Here is a 22,462-nt window from a genome sequence, read left to right as displayed (position 1 = left end):
AAAAAAGGGGCATATGCTAATTTTGGTGTAAAAATTATATTAGTAATTGTCTCCTTTCTTTCTTTGTTATGCAGTCAGCATTTTGAGCTAAATGCTAACACGACTGTGCTAACATACTCATAATGACAATGCTGCATGTTGATGTTTAGCAGGTTTAATATTGACCATGGTTATCGTCTTAGCTTAGGAATTTATCATGCTAATATTGGCAGTAGGGCTGCAACTAACAATGATTTTCATCCTCAATTTATCTCATGATTATATTCCTGATTAATCAATTACTTGTTTGGTATAAAAATGTTGATGAGCGTTTTACAAAGCCCAAGATGATGTCCTCAAATGTCTTGATTTGTCCACAGTGCAAAGATATTCAGTTTACTGTCATACAGTGGGAAAGAGTGCGCGCCCCATGTCCTGAGGCCATCAGTCCTCTGCAGTGGCTGCCGATTGGACTCCCACCTGCAGCCCATTTGCTGGATGTCATCCTCCCTCTCTTTCTACCCCCTTTCATGCCATATTTTCAGCTGTCTCTCTCAAAATCAAGGCAGAAAAGCCAAAAAGATAATATAGTAGGAAAGAAATCAAAAAATATTGACATTTATGAAGGTGGAATCAGAGACCTTGGACTTTCTTTCCTTGAAAAATGACTTGAATTGATAAATTGATTATCACAATAGTTGGCGATTAATTTAATTATTGATTAATAATTGATTCATCCTTGCAGCTCTAATTAGCTAATTAGCGCTAAATGCAATATACAGCTGAGGCTGATGGGAATTCCATTAGTTTTGCAGGTATTTGGTCATTAACCAAAGTATTAAACAAATTAAAATGTTGGCCTGGTGATGCTTCTATAAGCTGTTGCATTTATTTCTTAATAGTTTTAGTGAAATACATTTAGGAACATATGGGAAATATACGCCTAATTGCTCCATGGATTCTTGGCTTCTTTCTTTTATGGTGATGAGACTCTTCTCTAAGCTTCTTTCATTTTGATTTCTTTCTAATCGTTCTCCGGACACTAATTTTCTGACTTTTTTATGATATCAATAAAATGATCAGGGTGCAGCTGAGCTGCATTTGAAGGACGCCTCATGTCAGCTGTTTACCACAGACAGCTTAGCTTCTTCCCTTGTGAGACTGAGCTGGCTGTTTATCAGTCCCTGCTGCACTGTTACAGTTTCACAATGACACGTCCCGTCCTGTTTTTCAGCATCCTTGAGCCCTGTCTCTGCCGGGGCTTTCTGCGGCGCCGCGCTTTGTCATATCAGATTTGTTTTCTCTTTAAACGGTTACATGCTCACTCACCTATCACAGCCACTTGTATTTGTCATGTTTCAAAGGGAGTTTCTTTGGCGACACAGCAAATGTTGTCAAAGATGAATCAGGCCTTTGCGGTGGGGCACCTGTAGCTATTTCTATGTGTATGAATTATTTCAACTGAGTTCAGCAGGATGGGAGAATAAAATCACTCACTGTTAGATTCCCTCCTCATCCTCGCGCCTCTCCTTGTGAGGCCCATCTGTGTGAGCTTTGATGTGCTTCAGTGTGAGGAAAGGAAATTTATGAGGTGTGAAAGAATATCGCTTAGGCGAAGCACTTTTGGAGTCATGTCAGGTTATAACAGTGTATGTGTTAATGAAGCCATCTGAGACGCTGAGGCTAAACTTATCTTGCAGCGATGTGAGCGTGAAAGGAAAGAACAGGTAGGAAAGATCTGCTGTAACATGAAAAAAGAAACCGACTGCCTGGCTGTGTTTCCCACAGAGGGGGGGTGTGTGTGTAGGGGGGATAAACTTTGAACCTGTTCAGACTTGAGAGAAAGCAAATACAGAAAACATACAGTACAGACACAAAGAGAGGTGGATGTTCTCACTGGACCGTTTTATCTTGTGGGTGTGGATGTAAAAGTTTGTGGTTTAAATGAAACAATGAAAAGGAAAGATAAAGACAAAAAGACAGACTTAGATAACAACTGCAGTCACACCAGCAGTTCTGTGAGGCTGCAAAGATGCAGATGTGGTCAAGTAAAGATAAAAAAATACTTCACAATGGGCTCCACAGCAGTATTTTGAGCTAACTGCCAACATGCTCACAATGACCTTGGTAGCATGTTGATATTTAACAGATATGATGTTTAGCATCTTAGCTTAGCATTGTAGGATGCTAATATTGGCTATAGGGCTGCAAATAATGATTATTTTCATCCTTGATTAATCTGTTGATTTTTTTCCTGATTAATTGTTTAGTTATTTGTTCCATAAAATGTCAGAAAATGTTGAAAAATGTCAGTGTTTTCCAAAGCCCAAGATGATATCGTCAAATCTCTTGTTTTGTCCGCAGTCCAAACATATTCAGTTTACTTTCATAAAGTGCTAAAGAAATCAGAAGATATTAAAATTTCTGAAGCTGGAATCAGAATCAGAAAATACAGCTGAGGCTGATGGGAATGTTATTAGTTTTGCAGATATTTGGTCATAAACCAAAGTATTAAACAAATTAAAGTCCTGACATGATGATGTTACTATAACCTGTTGCATTTATACTGATGGTTTTAGTGAAATACAGCAAATGTAGGAATAACTTCTGTATGGAGAAGAGGTGTAAGAAAATATTGAAAATACTGAGAATCTAAATAGCAGTGTACTTGTCTAACTTCCCTGTTCTAATTACATAAAAAGTTGACCTTTTTAACTGATATGTGGACAGTAGGGTGTTCTTTATACTACTACAGTTTTCCTGAAATAAGGATAAAAAAATAGCAATGTATCGCCTTCTGCACAGTATTGAAATATATCGCAGCATATTGAATTGTAACCCTTGTATCGTGATACGTATCGTATTGCCAGATTCTTGTCAGTACACAGCCGTAGTATGGATTACATTCACTGTCAACATTTTTCCGGTCCTGTGGTCTTATACCATACAGAAAATACTTCATTTAACTTAGGGGGAAGTCTGTTGTTTGGTTAAGTACAGAACAGTCCTTTAAAGCTATAATATGTAACGTTTCTAAAAACAGAAGATACATGTCATATATTTTGTGAAGCTGTGTACTAATGTTACCCCAAATATTTCTCACAGTAGTCAAACCCAGAGAAATACGTAATATATTCAAGGAAATTATGTGCTTCATTCTAGCTGTTGCTAGATGCTATGACTTCTGGGAAAACACAGTCAAGACAGTCAGTCTGGACCAACGTGGTGAGACTGAGACACTGAGATTACCATCAATAGAGCCACACAGCTAGCACTGCTAAAAAAAAGGGGGCTAAAAATGCCTTTTTAACACTTTTTAGATGACATCCCTGGTCATATTGTTCACATACCTAACAATAAATGTCAAAAACATCAATTTCTTTGTATTCTTATGCAAAAATCCAATAATGTACCCTGTACATTTACTTATCTATGGTATTGAAGTCTGCTGTATTAGTGTTACGAAAAAGTCTAACATAATATTAAATGCATTATATTTTGTGAAATTAGGTGTTGATTCAAACGATTCAAAATTATTCCTTGAATTGTAACCAATATTAATTACTATAATTGTATAATACAGTAAAGTGTGAAACCATGACATTTATCATACAGTAAACAAATCTTAGATCATTGCAACCCTGTGCAACCAACCCATCGATCAATCTTCAACTTTTAGCAGCATGGAACTAAGATTCAAGACACAAACATGGCCAGTTTTCCAAATTAAAATCATATTCTTCTGTTATGTCCCGCCTGCCTAAGCTGTTTCACTTTTAAGTACATCACAACATAGAAGCTAGATACTCTTGAAATGTTGATTTATTAGGACTTTAATGTAAAAGTACCACTCATATGGTGTAGTTGATAGACAAATCAACACTTTGTCATGCTGATGTGTTAACCCCAAAATGTTCTCAGTTGACATTTACCATGGTTGACCTCAGTCGAGTTGGAACTTCTTGGTTTCTTTTCATCCATTATTCAGACTCTCAGTCAGGCTACTTTGTGTCATGTGGGCCCTCGGCTACAGCGGGGCTGGAAGTGTGTGGTTGTGTGGCTCCTGACAAGTATGCTGGTAAACTCAGGTAAACGCATCTCAGTGTATATTAGAAGATGTTGCCATGCACTCATGGCCTTAATTGAGATAAAGTGCCTCTGGATGTTAAGCTGCATCAGCAATGTTTAGGGTAGAACTGTCAGGAGGAAGGTCACAGGCAACAAACCCTGAAGTTAAAGTGCATCTGTAGCTTTTACTAACCACTGTTTTAGTGTAGCATGTTTATGATTTCAGCATATAGAAATAGATTGACATGGTTTTGAATGGATGTTGTTACAGTGAGTGTACACAGACAGTTAAAGATGAGATTACACCACCAGTCCAACATGAAAGAGTCAAGCTGTTACAAAACACAGTGCACAAAAAGATAAGTTACATAAAGGAATTGAATCCTGTGAGAAAGTACCTTGGAATTCAGTTCACAAAACACATACACACACACACACACACACACACACACACACACACACACACACACACACACACACACACACACACTTACTTTCTGTCTTCCTGTCACAACATGCCTGTGTGATCATCCCTGAGGTTTCTCAATGGCTTCCAGATGACAAGTAGAATAAATTACATTCATTTCTCCAGACATGAACCTAATGACTTGCTGGTGCTTTGTTCTTGTACAAACACTGGTAATTATTAACACACACACTCACACACACTAACTGCAGGTGCACATGCAGATACGCATTATGGCCTTAATCAGTTTACACACACCCACCTTTGAATGAGACTGTCACATCTTCAAACATGTGAAGGAAAAACAAAGAGATAACACAGATTTATTGCTCTGTGTGTGTGTGTGTGTGTGTGTGTGTGTGTGTGTGTGTGTGTGTGTGTGTGTGTGTTTGTGTTTGTGTGTGTGCCCTGCATTTATGAACTTGTCGTGATAGAGTGAAGCATGGCCACCTCTCTGACAGGTGTTTATCAGCATCTGGATCATCAGAGCTGCTGTTCAAACTAGAGCCTGATCAATGTATCAGTGGGCACATATTGGCCTATCACAGCTCTATCAGTTTGCGTCAGTCACAGTGTGCATGTTGTCTGATATTCACCAATATGAAAGGTGTTTTATAGAACATAATGCAGATTGTCTTGTATTCGTTTTATTGGCAGCATTTTATACTGGATTTTCAGTGCCAATGCAGATTTTGATACAAGGAAGTAAAAAAAATTATGCTATTGTTATATCAGACCGATGGTCTTTATCTATATGTATAAAATCCAAAATGATAAGCATCACTAGTATTTTTATTTATTAGAAATAATAATAAATTTAAAAAACACAAATAGAACAACTGGAATTAAGGCTCAAATATAAAAATGTTGTGGACAACATTTATAACAGATATAACTGTGCAAGGTCAAGGTCTTGTATTACTATTATATCAATAATATAGCAATATATTATATCAATGTTATCTCAAAAGACTAGTTGTCATCTTAGATATTGAGATTGTATATTATATCCACATTATTCATCAAAAATCTCTTTTTGTTAATAGTTTTGAAAGCACCAATATCCATATTGCACAGTTTTAACTACTTTATCTGTTGTTTGGTAGTTTAATCAAGAATGTGTCATATTCTATAAGATTATAATAAACCCACAGTATTTGAGAATTTATGCTATTTTAGAGAAAATTTGTATATCAAGATATATACAGTGCTTAACAAATTTATTAGACCACCACCCAGTGTAAGGTTTATGCCACAGCTGCCATAAATTAACAGCATTGGTAATTACCTCAAGATATGAAGTACTAGAGGAGTACTTCAGGCAGAGATAAATGCTTCTAGATCAGAGTCTGAGAAAGTCTCCAGAATGACCATAAGCAGACGACTGATGGAACAAGGGAAGACTAACCCCTAAGCAGACATTATTGAGGCCTGCAAACATCCAGGAACTCCTCAGATTTGCCGGGGAGCAAAAACACTGGACTGTTGATGACTGGAAGAAGGTACTCTGGACGGACGAGTCCAAGTTTGAACTCTTCAGTCAGCATCGTTGTGTTTATGTCCACAGAAAAGCTGGAGACTATTTTGATGCCAGATGCATCTCACCCACAGTGAAACACGGTGGAGATTCAATTATGGTATGAGGTATGGGGTGAAAATTAACGTTATCATGAAGAAGGTCTACCACAGCATTTTGGTGCATCATGGAATCCCTTCTGGACTGAATCTGATTGGTGGTGGGTTCATATACCAACAAGACAATGATCACAAGTGTACTTCAAAACTGTGCAGAGACTATTTGACCAAGAAAAAGGAATCTGGAGTACTGGAATTGATGGACTGGCCAAGTCAAAGTCCGGATTTGAATCCTATTGAACAAATTTGGGATTTAGAAGGTTCAAAGATTGATCGCACAAAAGTTTCATCTAAAGGAAGTCTGTGGGAACAGCTAGAAATTATTTGGAATTCAAGAACAACTGTTTAAAAGTAAAAAAAAAAATGCCAGCAAGAATGCAAGCTGTTTTCAAGGCCAAACAAAATATGAAGTTTTTTGGTAATTATGTGTGAAAAAGGACTGTTTATTTGTTTCAGTTTATTTGCCAAATAAACATTTTTAGTTTTTTTGAAAGATTTCTAAAATATTTATGTTTCCTCGTTTTTATGACAGGTGGTCTGATGAATTTGTTAAGCACTGTATGTCTTATGTTAGGAAATAGTCTAAAAATATTGAGATATCATGGGTGTATTTTACCCAATCTTGAAAACTGAGACGAATTATGTCTTACCAAAAAGCAAACAATGTGTTCAAAAACCTTCAAAATCTAAAACTAACCCTTTAAATGTGTGTTCCTGATTTCTGTCAACTCCATCAGATTTTAACAATATGATTTAAGGTTAACTATACCCTAAGGACCCCTGTCTCACTTCCTGGTTTAAAAAAAGGCAGGAATACTGTTCAATCACTGGTAAACTTAATATCTTTAGACAAATTCATCAAATAATATTTCTATCAGATATGTCTCAACTATAACATGTCATCTCTGTAGCCCTTCTAAATCAAAGCTAAATAAGAATGATGTGTATTTTGATTAGCATTAAGAGAACTCTGAGACTTTAAGAAATAAAATATGCTATGAAATGAAAAAATTCAACAGTTTGTCAACAATGTCAAATTTTTCATCACATCACAGAATGAGTGACTTATAAGCCATATCACTCCGCCAAAGTATCAGTCAGGCTTTGTATGAATTTCATGTGTGTTTGAAAGACATGTACACACACACACACACACACACACACACACACACACACACACACACACACACACTTTTCAGAAGCGCACCAGCAGCTGCTTCTTGTCGACTCTCTCTTGTTGAATATAAATCAGTGCGTTCTGTGGTTCAGGCTCTGGAGAGGTTAATGCATTTTCAATGAAAGTGCATACATTCCATATGTGCACGTAGAGTACAGACCGGAGGACACGGGCTGAGCTAGATGGAATGAAAGGAAATGACAAGAAGGGGGAGGGGGTCCACAGAAGAAGAGAGCGGCTCATTGGATAAATTGGAATAACTCTGTTATGTTTCATTCTTTTTTTTTTTTCCTCTTTCCTCAATATCGTGCAGGGTTTTCACTCAGGCCGTCATAATAACATCTGATCAAACTGCTGCTGAACTCAATACTAAAGCCAGCCTGCAAACACTGGCCTTAATCTGTTTTAGGGAACAGCAGAGGCACTACTCTCTGACACACACACACACACACACACAGTCATACATGTGAAAATGTGATTGAAAAGAATCCATCAGAATGTAATTCTCTTGTCCTTAACCCTAACTCACTCTCACATTCAATTTGAATCACTTGATTAAAGTCTCTGTTGCACATCAATACTCTTACGTATACACATATATATTTATATATTTCATAAACCTCTTTCTCCCTCTGCTCTGTTCGAGAGTCTGTATAGTGCAATAAAATCATTCTTATATGTATCATCATCCCTAGTATCTGATTTTCCCAGGAGACTCCCCATTTTCATTACCCTCTCCCTGTTTCCTCACAATTCTTCTGTATTTCTCCCAATTTCGGACAAATTTTCCCACTTTTTTTCCCTTTTTTTTATCACAGCCTGTTTCTGGTACTGTGTGTAAAAGCCCTTAATGACTCTGAGGACCAAACCAGACTCTTTTCTTGTTTCTTAATAAAAGTTTTAAAGGAAAGGGGGCATTTTGTAAAATATGCTGTGTGCATTTTCTTTTAGGGTCAGGGCAAAAACTAAATAAAAAAAAGAAAACTGATGACTATTAATTTTAGTTTATGTCAGAGGGGGGTCTTATTCTGTATACTTTCGTAAAATTTAAAGTATTTTACATGTAAGTGTCATTGCACTGTACTTACTTATTTTGTTATTTTAATTCTTTAAAAGTCACCTAAATGCGAAAGGTTATGAAGGTTGCCAAGTGTGCCCTAGTATATAAAATACTTTATTATAGTATTACAGTATAGTTTCACAATGTAGTCTATAGTTTCATTGTAAAAATAAAACTTAATACTGTATTAAATCTTACATGGATATTGTTATATAAAAAGTGTTTCCTTTCACTTTACTTTTAGAAAACAACAAAAAAATCTTTTGCTTAAACAGAAGAGCAGCAACAGCAATAAATAGACAACAAGTGACAAGTGATCTCTGGGAAGTGAAGTGCAGAAACATAACAATTACTTACATAAAACATGGAATAACATTTTTAAAAAATGTAAGAAATTTTGACCTTTAATTGTCAGGCTCATACTGTGCAGGCTTAAAACAGAAAACACAGTTAAAATGTGTCATTGTTAAAATGTTTTGTACCGATGTAGCAGTCATGACCTTTAAATTAGAACTGTATCACCTCTTTAACTGTGATTAAATCAGAGGTATCTGAGGTGTTTGGTGCAAGTTAAACATTTCTGACCTTTAATTTAAGAGCTCAGGCTGTGCACAGTGGCACAGTGGCACAGTGATAAAGTAAATCTTCCTTCCTGTCATGTTTTATCAGGTTTGAGTTCCTCGCTCAGGAAAGTTTGTAGATTGTTACTTCTGATCCATCACCTCATGCGATCATGTTTCTTTTCTCCTCCTCTCAGACTACCAGCGGTTGATGACAGTGGCTGAGGGCATCACCACCCTGCTGTTCCCCTTCCAGTGGCAGCACGTCTACGTTCCCATCCTGCCCGCCTCTCTCCTCCACTTCCTGGACGCTCCTGTTCCCTACCTGATGGGTCTGCAGTCCAAAGAGGGCACCGACCGCTCCAAACTGGAGCTGCCTCAGGAGGTACGCAGCTAACCAATGTAGTATTAATAGTTACATAATATATGTTTGACAAGTCAAAATGCTCACTTTGAAAAATGTCCTTTCAATGTTCAAGGCGCTTTTTTTACCCAGAATGAAAATAATAAACCAGTTGTTAGTGGGGATGGGTTAATAAGTTTATTTCTCAATTCAATAATATCATAATTCTTGGGTGCTGAACTGATATTTCGACTTCTGTTTGTTTTTTTGACACTAGACCATGGGAAAAAGTTGAATCAGTAGGTGATTTGTTAATTTTTAACAGGAGGGATCAACTGGGTTTGTTTTGTTCACAAGCAACAAGTAAATTTATTATCAAACTGTTTTTATTTATTGCTGTTTACTGTAGTTTAGAACATATTGTACAAGCCTCAGTCATCCCACTGAGCCATTTCATACTTGATTAGTAATTTCCACAGTCAGAGGCACATAAATCAACAGATCTTCACTCTGTGTTCTGATATAACCAGTAGGAACTCCAGAGCTTAACTAATTTAACTCATGTTGCCCAAATAACAACAGGAAGTGGAGGTAGATTTCTTGTCTCTGGAAATAATCTTTCAGCTGTAACCATACAAAACATTCAAGCCTGCAGCGCTAGGTGGCTTCCAGAATGACCCAAAACAGAAACTATAGAAATGTCTCAGGATAAACCCCTTGAGATGTCTCATCTCATTTTCAAGGCGGTCTCAAACACTTCCAAATGAAAATTAGAACAGTACAATACAGTACAGAACAAGATACAGTATACAAAAATACAAAGTTTACATATTTCTGGCAAAAACAAATGTGTTAACAAAATGTTTACATATCACTTTGGAAAATAAAAACTAAAGTATACATATTTTGTGTAAACTTAACATATTTTTGTGAAAAAAAGAAAAAGCTCATAAAGTCTACCTGTGTGAAAAATTGCAAAGATTGCATATTTCTGTGAAAAAACAAAACAAATGACAAATAACAAATAAACATAAAGTTTACCTTTTTTTGTGTAAAAAAAACAAAAAAAACAAAACAACTGCAGAATCTACATATTTCTGTGTTTAAAAAAGAATAGTAAAATGTACAGACTTCTGGCTACAAAAAACATAAAGTTGACATAATAAACCTAAAGTTTACATATTTTGACTCTAAAAAAAACAGTTTACATATATACATGTAAAAAACTGTAAAGTTCATGCATTTCTATGTATAAAAATTAAAGTCTATTTTTGTGTTTTTTAAAAATGCAAAGTTAACATATCTGTGTAAAAAAATAATAATGCTAATAAAATAATAAATTTTATATGCTTTTGTGTAAAAACAGGGTAAAGTTGATATATTTTCATATACAGTCTATATATCTCTGGATCAGTTTGCTTCAAAATCTCCCATAGGTGTTGTGACTGTGAAGGTCATAGCAAATGATTCACACCATTAAGCCTCATCAAACCAATCAGAGAGCCCTTGTGCTTCACTTATATGGAGCCATCTGCATTTTTAATTTGCCTCAGTATGTATATATATGATGTGTCTGTGGTGGCAATGTTAACTCCACACCTCGATTTTGAAAAATTTGAATCTTTATCCTGGCTCTTGTTGTAAGCCTTGGGTTAATACACTCATCAAACCTTGAAATGAGGTTGCTGGCCTCGAGCTTTCTCTGGGGTTTAGGTTAGCATAGGGCTGAAAATGTGTGACAAGTCTTTTCTGTGAATTTAGGACTCTGGGCTTGAACTGGTGTTAAATTTAGAGTGTAATGCTTGTTATTGGAGCCTGGTTCTGTTCGAGGTTTCTGCCTGTTAAAAGGGAGGTTTTCCTCACCGCTGTTGCCAAGGTTTTGCTCATAATGGGAATTGTTGGGTCTGTATAAATATTCTAATCATTATATTATATTATATTATATTATAATGATTACTGTCCATACTGGCACTATGTAAATAAGATTGACTTGACCTGACGTTGGAGTTAAGCCCACGTTTAGGCTCTGTTAATGTTTGGTGATTGTATAAACTGCAGTGGAAGTCTCCCACAAGTACAGTAGAACAAGTACTGTAAGTGTGTGCATGCACAAGCTGCAGCTGTTTGCGGTCAGTGCTCATTGCTGCTGACAATACATTGTCCAAGGCCAACGCTGAAAAACAGCACACACACAAAGACACACACACACAGGCAGACTACCAGGCTCCTGTTCAGAGAGACAGGAAATTGCAAAAAAGCACTTTTCTGTTCTAAACAACCTCTCTCTCTCACACACACATGCACACAATAGGACAGGGAATTACCTATTGTTCGTCTATAAATTCACCTCAAGGCAAAGTGAGTCTGAAGTGGATTTTAGTCTCTTTCATTCTTCATGCCCTTTTATTTCAGACCCAACACTTGTCAGACAGTGAGGAGGTGAATGTGCTTTGGATTTAAACCAGTATTTAGCCCAATGCAGGGCTGCAGTTAATGTGTGTGTATGTGTGTATTCATGTGGTAAAGCGAGATAAGGCTCCTAACAAAGCGGAACAGCCAGGCTCGCCGGCTTCCGGCTTTGCTTACATCCCCCGACTCCCAGCGCTCGTTAATCCGGCACATTCCGTATGGATGCTAATGATCCCAGGCAGCGCAGGATGCTGCTGCCGCGGAGAACCCACAAGCCCGTCTGCCTCTCCTCCTCCTCCTCCTCCCCCAAACGGAGTCCCCCACTTGCCTAGACTGTGTTCCTTTGAAGTGGCGGTGCCCTAGAAATGGGCTGATGATGAAAGAATGGCTTGAAGCAAAGCAGAGAGGAGATGATGAGAGAGAGGAAAATATGGATGTAATTGGAGAATTAATGGCAGACAAGGTTTACCTTTTTGAACCCTGTACTTCCATCCAGCTCTTTTTACCTTATGTCAAATGATAACATTGGTTATGTTTGCTTTGCAGACAAGATTACATGGTACTGTTATCCCTTTCCTACACTTCTATCCTCTTTTCTGTTCTTGTATTTTTAGTATAAGTATTCCTAGTGGGCTCTAGATCCAAACTAGGGCAACCTTTCTGGAGATAATAAAGATGCAGAGTTTCTGTATCATCTCTCAAATCCAAATCCCAAGTCCTTGGAGAGTATTGCTGACAAACAGGGAGTTACAGTTGCAGATGTCAAAGCAAGACTAGGCAAGGCAAGGACAGCCTTTTTTACAGCTCAAGAACATCTGGCACTTGTCATGGCAACACAATCCTGGGAACCTTGGAGTAAGCTTGTCTAAGGGTTTCAGGGGTTGGTCGTCCACGCATGTATGAAACAACAAGAAAACCAAGCGTTCAGCTGGCAGGCTGAAGATAAAGTGTACCGGCCGACCTGTTACCTCTTTGCTCCGGCCCAATCCAACGCTCTTCACTCAGCCAGCTCACTTTCCTTGGTGAACCCTGTACTTCAATCCAGGTCTTTTTACCTGATGTCCCTGATATTATCGGTTATGTTTACATTATAGACAAGATAACGTGCTACTGTTATCATCTGTTCCCACATTTCTATCCTCTTTTCTGTTACTGTTACAAGCATTCCTTGTGGGCCCTAGATCCAAACTAAAGCAGCTTTGCTGGAGATAGTAAAGATGCAGAGCTTGCCTGATCTTGTCAGTGTGGTCTGCCAAATCCATGTACCTACCTTTACCTACCTACTCACTGAAAAACAGGGAGGTACAGACGCAGATGTCAAAGCAGGAAAAGGTAAAGGCAAGGACAGCCTTCTTACATCTGGCACTTGTCATGGCAACACAGTCCTAGGAAGCTTGGCATACATTCATGAAGGGCTTCCAGGGCTTTGGTCGCCTGTGCATATACAAAACAACAAGAACACTGAGTGTTCGGCTGGCAGGCTAAAGGTGAAGTGTGCTGACCGACCTGTTTCCTCTCTGCTCCGGTCTCGATCCAACGCTCGTCACTTAGTCAGGTCACTCTCCTTGTTCTGTCGCTGCTTTTCGTCTGAGCCCCATTGACAGCTCATTTTGTAGAACATGAACATCTGGCACTTGTCATGGCAACACAACACTAGGAAACCTGGCATATGCTCATGTAGGGCCTTCAGAGCTTGGTCACTCGTACACGTACATGAAACAACAAGACAACCGAGCATTGGACTGGCAGGTTGAAGATAAAGTGTGTGGGTCTGCCTGTTTCTTCTTTGCCCTGATCTAACATTCATCACTCGACCAACTCACTCTCCTTGGTGTGAACCCTGTACCCTGATGTCAAATGATAACATTGGTTATATTTACATTGCAGACAAGATAACATGGTCCTGTTATCATCCTGTTGCAGACCTACCTTACCATAACCTACTTGGGGAGTATCACTGAAGAACAGAGTCAATGTCAAAACAGAATAGGCGAGACAGGAACAGCCTTTGTACAGCTCAAAAACAAGTGTCGCTCTAGAGAGATACAGCAGCAAACCAAAATAAGAATCTTCAACTCCAGTGTAAAAGTAGTGTTGCTTTATCGAGCTAAGACCTAAAGAATGGGACCACAATAAATAGTGCACACCTAGATCAGCAAATGTCAGATCAACAAAAACGATCTGTGAACAAGGACACAGCAACTTAGCCTGGGAACCAGACATGTTTTGATTTTTTTCTCTGGTAGGTGCATCTGGCCTCACTTTCCATTCCAGCCTTGGATTCGGTTGAGTGGGTTCTTTACAGTGATTGAGAGAGAAGCGTCACCATACCAGATTTGAGAAGTCACAGTTTTCCTGCTCTGATTGGTTTTAGGTTCTATTCAGCTGCATTCAGTCAGTAGGTCCATCTGTCGCAATTTGATTCAAGATTCTGTTACTGGATTGCCCCCCCTGATTTCTCACCTCAAATGTATTGATGATGCATCCTAAATTACAATGGTTCTGATCAAAAAAAGCAGGATTAATCACTTGGAAAAGTGGTATCAGTTCTGTGTCCAAAAGCACACAGCAGAGAGAGACCCAGAACTGAGTGAGCGATATTATATCCAACGAAATAAAATTTTGTGGAAGAGTAAAGGTTTAGCAGCAGCAATTAAATCTGTACCTCCAGTTTATTTACTTGGGTTCTTATTTCAGTAGTTTTCGCAATAATTCAGAAATTGATTAAAGTCAGTTGTGGAGATCTGGGAACACGGTGGACCTGACAGATGAATCATATTTTAATTGTCATCACGATATGAACATGCAGAATAAACACATGGCAAAAGACTGCCTGAAAAGCGATTTTAAGAAAAATATTTTTATTGACATGCACCCTGCAGTCACACACTGCAAAAGTTTGACCTATCAGATGCTGGATACATGGATCATGCATTCACACCATTTGGACAATTGGATCAGAATCAGAAATACAGAAAGCTCAGCTACCCTCAGAGTAATTGGTGTCATTTTTGAGCTTGGTTTATTTTTCTGTTTCAGTGTTCTGACAATGTAGCTATTGCACTGCAGTCTGTTCAGGAGTCAGTATTCAGATGTTGCGGTTTCCAGCACATGAACACTCTGCACACCGGGGTCTGACCTCTAGATTTAATCTGGAGGCCCTCTATCACTCCTGTGTTTTGAATATTGAATGTATTCCCCTCTCTGTGCTTTGGAGTGTATTAGAGCTCCAGTATTATCAGAGGTTTTGCTTTAATCCCATATGAGAGTGTGATGCTAACTCCATTATGTCAGATTTAGGTTGATCTCTCACTATGTGCTGTTATCAATCACACACTGACCTACATTCTCCACACTCTCAATCTCCCAGCCCCCATCATACCTCCTAAAAACAATCTGTCCTCAATATGTCTCCTTATATCCGTCCCTGCTCTCCGGGCTCACCCTACACCAATTAGTAGCACCCAATGGACACTGTCATCCCCTAATTGTGATATAAAAATTTGATTTTGGTTTTTGGTACCAGAATAGGAATTAATCTCTGTTCCTGAGCAATATTGTAATATTAATATGAATGTGTTTCTCTGTCTCAGGCCAACCTGTGTTTTGTGGACATTGACAACCACTACATTGAGCTCCCAGAGGACTTCCCCCATTTCCCCAACAAGACCGAGTTCATCCAGGAGCTCAGCGAGGTGCTGCTCAGCTTTGGCCTTCCTGCCAACACAGGGGCCCCGCCACGGACCCGCTCCAGTCCTGGCAGCACTCCTGGCAGCACCCCGTCCACCCCAGGCAGGGAGCGTAAGACCATTGCCCTCCGGCAGTTAGAAGACGACGGGCGTAATGGCAACCTGGCAGGGGAGGAGCTGGCCGTGCTGGAGCTGCTGCAGGGAAACGCCACCCTGGAGAGACTGCAGGCCCTGACCAAGCGCACAGGGGTGACGGTAGCCCGCGTGGACGCCCTAAGGGCCGGAGTCAAAGCGCAGAGCGCTGAGGGCCAAGGGGCCCGGACAGCAGCTGAAGAAGAGGAGCTGAAGAACGCCAAGCTGAACGTCCAGCTAAGGGAGGTGTTCGCCAGCCGCTTCACCACCATGTTTGCAGACTACGAAGCCTTTGTCATCCAGAGCGCCCCCGACCTGGAGTCCTGGCTCACCAACAGGGAGCAGATGCACAACTTCGACAAGGTGAGTGAATCAAACACAGACACACAAACTGAGTGCAACAACAAAGATTAATTTAATTGAAGATCAGTTCAAATTAGTTTAACAAAACTAGGTTTAAAATGTGCATGTTTTGTCATGCACTGAAATTGATGCTTGTTTACCCAGTATAAAAAAAATTAATTAATTTGTATGCTGTTGAGACGTAATAAGTAGTACTAGAGAAAGCTATTAACTTTTAGCTGCTGTGTATTACTTTACACAACATTACCTTGTTTGCTAGCTAGCTAAGAAGTTAGTCTAGTTAGTTTACTCATGATGGCTATATAAAAAAATAAAAGAATAAATGTATAAAAAAAACAGGTAAGGACATTTACTTTTGGCTGCATTGTGTTACTTAAAACATTAACAAAATGTTACATTGTTTGCAAGCTAAAAAGTTAAGAAAACATTATGTTGTTATGTTAAGCTCAGATTTTCTCTCTTTTGAGAAGCCTGTGCTAGCCTAATTAAAGGAGCAGCTATTATTTAGCTACAGCTAAATAACAGAAAGTTTAAAAAGGCTAACAGTACTGTAAGGAGAAAACAGACTGTCTGGAAGCAACTGGCAGACTGTTTTAACAGAGTAAATTATTTTGCTTGTTCATCTCACAAAGACAGTAATTTTAAAATTAAAAGCTCCTCAAGTGAAAGCTTAAAGTCATGATTTGACCACATTTTAAACTGGAGTTTAAGGTTCTGGTGCAGTCTAGGTTTAGATTAAAAATCAATCTAAAGTTATAAAGAGATCTTTAAATTGAATCTTTCTTAATTTTAAGTATTTTAAACATTTGGTGGAACATTATTTAAAGTTACACAATGATTTAATCCATGTTAGTGGAACCCACAGAGTTCTCTCTAGACTAGGTGTTTTTCTGTACGTCCATGCACAGGCTGCACTGAGTGAAAAGAGACAACTGGGACATGGTCATCTAAATTAGGGTGAAATTGGATTTTGTGTGTGTAACACTGGAAAACAAATTCAGTGTGACATGTCATGTGCTGTGTGATGAATTATGAGCTGCGTGCACAGCAGCATAGAGATTGTAAATGACTGTTTGCATGCTACATGCAGTACGTCTCCCTTGTGAATTTAAGAATTGCCATCTACTGCACAGGATTGAAAATCCAGGCTTTTATTTTGGATAGGACATTACTTATAAGTTGACCTTTTGCATTACTATCTAAATGTTTAAAACTGAAAATATCCTGTTAGAACAGGAACAGAATAGGAATAAAGAATAGAAATATCAAGTTTACTGGTGTGAATGAGGCAGTTTGCCAGATTATAAGATTGTGTTGATGACCTGCACGTTTTCAGGACGTTTTTGCAAAGATCCCTGTCCACACTGAACACCAAACTGCATCCCAGCCACAGCAGTGGAGCAGACAACCCTGTGATCATCTATACTGTGTTTTACAGAAGAGTATTAGGGCCAGGCACAAGAAAGATACTTTAGAAAGGTGGAAGATTTGTTTACATTTTACATTTCAAAAATAAAGTCAGAATGTTGAGAATGAAGTAAAACTTTAAGTATTCTTTGCCAGGCATATGAATAAGTCAAAGGAGAATATTTTGTTTTTCAGGTTTTTTGCATTTTTGGAATAAAGTTGGAATATTGAAATACAATTTCAGTTTTTTCAAAACGGTATTTCAACTTTATTCTCAACATTTTAAGTTTTATTCTTGACATTTTAACTTTATTCACATTTCACTTTTATTCTGGACATTGACATTTTGACTTGATTCTCAAAATGCAGAATAGAAAAAAAATCTTTCTCCCCTCCTTTTTTCCATATGCTTGGCTCCAAAAGATCAACTCTGTTTAATTAGTCCAATTTATATTTTTTTCTGTTTCTGTGAACAAACAACTGAATAAGCAGGAAACGGTGATTTGAATCCCCTGTTAAATCAGTGAGCAGTTTTTCCTACGCTGTGTCTATCAAATCACTATTTAATGGTTGTATAGTCATCAGACAAAATAAACACAGACAGCAGAGCTGCTGTGTGATCAACTTTATTGACATTTTAAGTGTTTGACTGCCTCAGGTCTGAGCCTCGTTCCATCCACTGCATGCACATAGATCACTTGTGTCCCAACACATCGACTCTCTGTCAGCATTGGCCTGGCACGGTTCAGCATTATTTTAAACAATAAATGGCATTTTGAGCCATTTTCAGCCCTTGAAATGAGACAAACTTTGGAGGAAATGTCAGTATTTACACCAGCATTAATGTGTTTCATCACAGTACAGTCACATCATTTCATTTATAGCTCAAAAAACATGTTTAAATGTGCAGTACCTTTTTAAGATTTTGACTTTATTCTCAACAAGTTGACTTTATTCTTGGAAATGTAATTTTATTCTCAACATTTTGACATTGATCGCTAAACGATTAATCAATTGAAACTGAAAATAATCAGCAGATTAAATGATAATGTAAATAATCATTACTTGCAGTCCTATTTGTCTTTATTACCGTGAACAGGCTGTGCCTCTGAATAACATTGTAAAACTGACAGTACATATATTTCTGTATCTCTGTGCTCATGTTGGCTCCAGGCCTCGTTCCTGTCGGACCAGCCGGAGCCCTTCCTGCCCTTCCTCTCCCACTTCATCGAGACACAAATGTTCGCCACCTTCATCGACAACAAGATCATGTCCCAGTGGGAGGAGAAGGAGCTAATGCTCCGTGTCTTTGACGCTCGCATCGACAAGGCCCGCCTCTACAACGTCCGTGCTCCCAGCCTGCGATCCTCCAGCTACCAGAGGTGCTCCATCCTGAAGGAGTCCGGTAAGCTCAGCAGGGAGACGTGTGAGTGCTCAGACGTGTTGGAGTGTGCTTTACTTCACAGAAAACATGATTAAAATTGGAACAGAAGTGGTTGGAGAGGCTTATCCACACCAGAGAGACAGTGAATTTAATTGGCAGCATGGAAGGAGCTCATTGATCAACATGCTGTTCGTGTCTGTCTGTCCTTCAGAGCATACCAATCGTCCATTAGCCGAGGTCAAACGGGATTGCACTGCACCATGCAATTTAAAAACACACATAAACACTCTGCAGCCATCTCTCTGTCTTTCCCTCCATCATTCCTTCCCATCCTGTCTCTCATTTATCGTCTGGAAGCTGCTCAGCTCTCCCCAGTGACCAGAAAACCCACTTCTCATTTCTCTACATCCCAACACAGCAAACACTCCATCACTCACTCTGTCTCACAGTAGCACAAGCATACACTCTCTGACGGCATCTTACTGCAGGAGTGTTTGCTCAGTTCTTTTTCTTATTTTCTCAATTAGTGCTGCTTGGCTTTGCCTTCGTTAAGCTTTAATTGGTGCTGAATGTGCAGAGTGTGGCAGGACGTCAGAGTCAGGACTGACTCACACTGTTTGAAGCTAACACGGACTCTGTGGGGCTGTAAAAAAGCACAACTGCAGGTTCACTTGTGTGTTTAAAATTATGTACCAAAGGGAAAAGTGTGTGACTGTGTAAAAACATGTGATGCTGAGTTGAGAAAAATTTATATCACTGTGATGTATGTGCATTAAGAGCAGTTTCACTTGCAGGTTTGCATCATACAAAACTGTTCTTTTATTTTCTATAAATATTTACACCCACGAACTGACAGCTGTAAATGAACAACATGAACTGAACCTACTGACAGAACTGGTTTTGGCTTGCTAATATATGACCTGTTAAGACTGAAAAAGAGGTCCTATGGAATACAGTTGACATAAGAAGAATTCAAATAATACTTAAGTAGAATAAAAAACAGTGACTTCAGAAAGGACTCACATAAGCCCAATCAGACATTTCTCACTCATTCTTAAGTCCACAATTGCTGTTACTTCTGAAACACATATATATCTCCATTAATGTAGATCTGGAGGTCTGTTGATGGTCTGTCTGTTGAAGGTCTGGTGCCACACATGAACATTCTGGTATGAGGGAAAAAACATCCTTCCTCGTTTGCATTTCTTTAAATCAATCACAAACGTCTCTTTGATGGCACTAAACCAAGGATGCAGTGATAGTCCTGCTGCAAAATAGCATTTATGGGGAGCTTGTTTGGGTGGAACACATGCTTGTCAGGAAGCAAGTTCTGGCATTAAAGTAGCTAAATCACTACAAAAGAGAAGGTAACAACTGTTAGCTAGGTGTTTTTAGTGTGTTGGTTGCAGCTTGGAGGTTGTTCTCGTCTCCCAGGGACTTTGAAAATGTAGATAGTGGACTCCACAATGCCACTTGAAACAAGCAACCAATTGCAGGACTCATACCCACAGTGTGCATCCAGTGAGTCAGTCTGTGTAAATATAAATACCGGAGCATAGACATGGTTAGCCACTTTCAAGCTGTATATATGGAACTGTATTTACACAATGCTTTTTATTTGTTTAAGTAGCGTTAAAAATAACTTTTATTTACATTTTTTCTTTTTATAGTAACCATATTATTTATCTTGCTACCATTTGTCACATACAATATCGTTTTAAGACGAACTTCTCATTTCAACACTAATTTGCTGATGCTAAGCTCCGGTGTCATCGGTTTCATCAAGAAGAGACTCCAACATGTAACTCCCTCTAAAACCCCAAATTGCAATTGAGAGGTTGTTAGAAAGCATTTTTCTCTTTGCACAGTTGTTTTTTCCTGCTTCAAATCTTTATGTTAAGCTACGCTAACCATGTCCTCACTTAAGCGTTGTACTTAAACCTGAATAAAGTGATGATTTTTTTGGCCATATATTGACTGTAAAACAAATGGTAAATACAACTCTGACATATTATCCCCTTAAAAAGATGTTATGGCTAACATGTTAGCCAACAGCTGTCTGCCGGACACAGAGCAACATTATCATTCATATTATTTGTAGTTGTACTTCTGGCCACCTGCAAACATAAATAAATTGTTCAAACTATTTTAGCTTGAGCTTGGACCCTATGAACTCCTGAGAAAACTGTCTGGCTCCTTGGTTACTAAGTGCTAGTTGCTAACTTTGTCTGTCTGCTATTGAGAGATGGTTTATTTGAGCTTTTATTTTTCTCTGCAGCTGCCTGCTGGTTGGTAAGGGCGGTGAGACAGTAAATTTGTGGCTGTAAAAACCAAGACAATAAGCTAAAAGGGCCTAAATTGCTGCATAGAACTGGGGGTAACTAAAAAGTTAGAAGATTTTAGTATAAAAATATTAATTAGCATAACTTTAACCCACATACATGAGATCGAGATTTTACTTTATATACTGAAAATACATGGTGTATAACTGTTTAGCACCACGATTTCTGTCCATCTGAAATATTTCCGTGTTGACTGAACCAGTAGAGTCCAATAAACACAAAATATGAACAGAGAATCTTATGTTCTGGAATGTTAACAATTCATACTGAAACAGCTGTATAAACTGTTTTGGACTGACATATGAGAATGATATTATGCTGAGTCAGAACAACACGGATATTAGACATGTTATGACAGAACAGATTGTATCAACTTTCAGTTTGGCTCAATCTTCTCAGTTTTGCAGCGTTTCATAGCTCCGATCATTATCTGCTTCTGTAAGACTGATCAGGACCGGTTGTTTCCTGCATCCTCTCCTTTGTTTTTTGGCGCTTGTATCAGAGCATGTCGTCCACTTGCGATTCACACCGTTTCATGCTAATGGTCCGAGCAATGTTAAGCTTTAATTGCTGCGGGTGAGCTCATTTGGGGGCGATGGTGCGTGCAGGTACCCAATTACTCAGACAAAAGGCAGCTTTTTCCTCCGCTCGCCTTCCCCTGTGGCGACTTGCTCCGCTGCCTACGCCTGCTGCTCGCAGCTCAGTCCAGAGCTGAGGTTCATACTGCAGCTCCTGTCTGAAGAGTTCAAGTCAGATACAAACAAGCTCAAAGCTCCAGCAGGGCAACATAACCCAGACTGTTTAACAACAAGCAGAGCTGAGCGATAAGACCGCAGTGTGTCTGCTGCTGTGTTAGGAGAGGACAGAGCAGGTGAAGGACAGTCAGTCTGAGTGTGTTTGTGAATCCATGGAACGAGAGAGGCAGTAATGACTGGCTCAGAGTGAGGAAGAGAGAGAGAGGAAGATGAGAGGACACTGTGCTTCATCTGTGATTTATTCTCTAAACAACCTGTTCTGAAGTCCAGCCAGGTTTTTTCCTCTTGGCAAATGAGCAGCTGTTAGAGCTTATTATGCTTGATTCACCAGGCTGGGAGAAGCGTATGTGTGTGTGAGTGTGCATTTGTGTGTGATTTATCATTGTTCATGTTTGTCAGGTCTTGTTCTTCATTTGTTTCCATGGCTGCATCTTTGGCTACATTCACACACTGCAGCTGAAATGCCCCAAATCACATTTATTGTCCTTCACAGATGACACAATATTTCTGTCTAATTACTGGCCATGGCTACACATGTCTTTGTCCTCGTGTATGTGATCACACCAGCTTGCATCTTAGTCAAATCAAAGGATATTTCCAGTTTGTTACAACTTCAGTCTTATGTTTGTAATGTTGGACATCATTCCTTGTACTTGCCAAGTTACTGAGATCTGGCAACACAACATCACTACA

General features: G+C 38.9%; 1 protein-coding gene across 1 annotated transcript in view; it reads left to right on the top strand.

The window, feature by feature from the left end:
• Positions 1-22,462, top strand: part of dennd5b (DENN/MADD domain containing 5B) — a 108,455-nt gene that overhangs the window by 66,948 nt on the left and 19,045 nt on the right. The window contains exons 5-7 of the mRNA XM_084710737.1: positions 9,143-9,330; positions 15,291-15,881; positions 18,462-18,693. Coding sequence (XP_084566863.1) covers positions 9,143-9,330; positions 15,291-15,881; positions 18,462-18,693 — 1,011 coding nt within the window. The remainder of the gene's footprint in view (positions 1-9,142; positions 9,331-15,290; positions 15,882-18,461; positions 18,694-22,462) is intronic.

The sequence above is a fragment of the Lutjanus erythropterus genome, chromosome 22, assembly GCF_056507025.1.
Source record: "Lutjanus erythropterus isolate fLutEry1 chromosome 22, fLutEry1.hap2, whole genome shotgun sequence".
Classification (NCBI taxonomy): Eukaryota; Metazoa; Chordata; class Actinopteri; order Lutjaniformes; family Lutjanidae; genus Lutjanus; species Lutjanus erythropterus.
The sequence above is the reverse complement of the archived record's forward strand: the minus strand, read 5'-3'. Positions and strand labels throughout refer to the sequence as shown.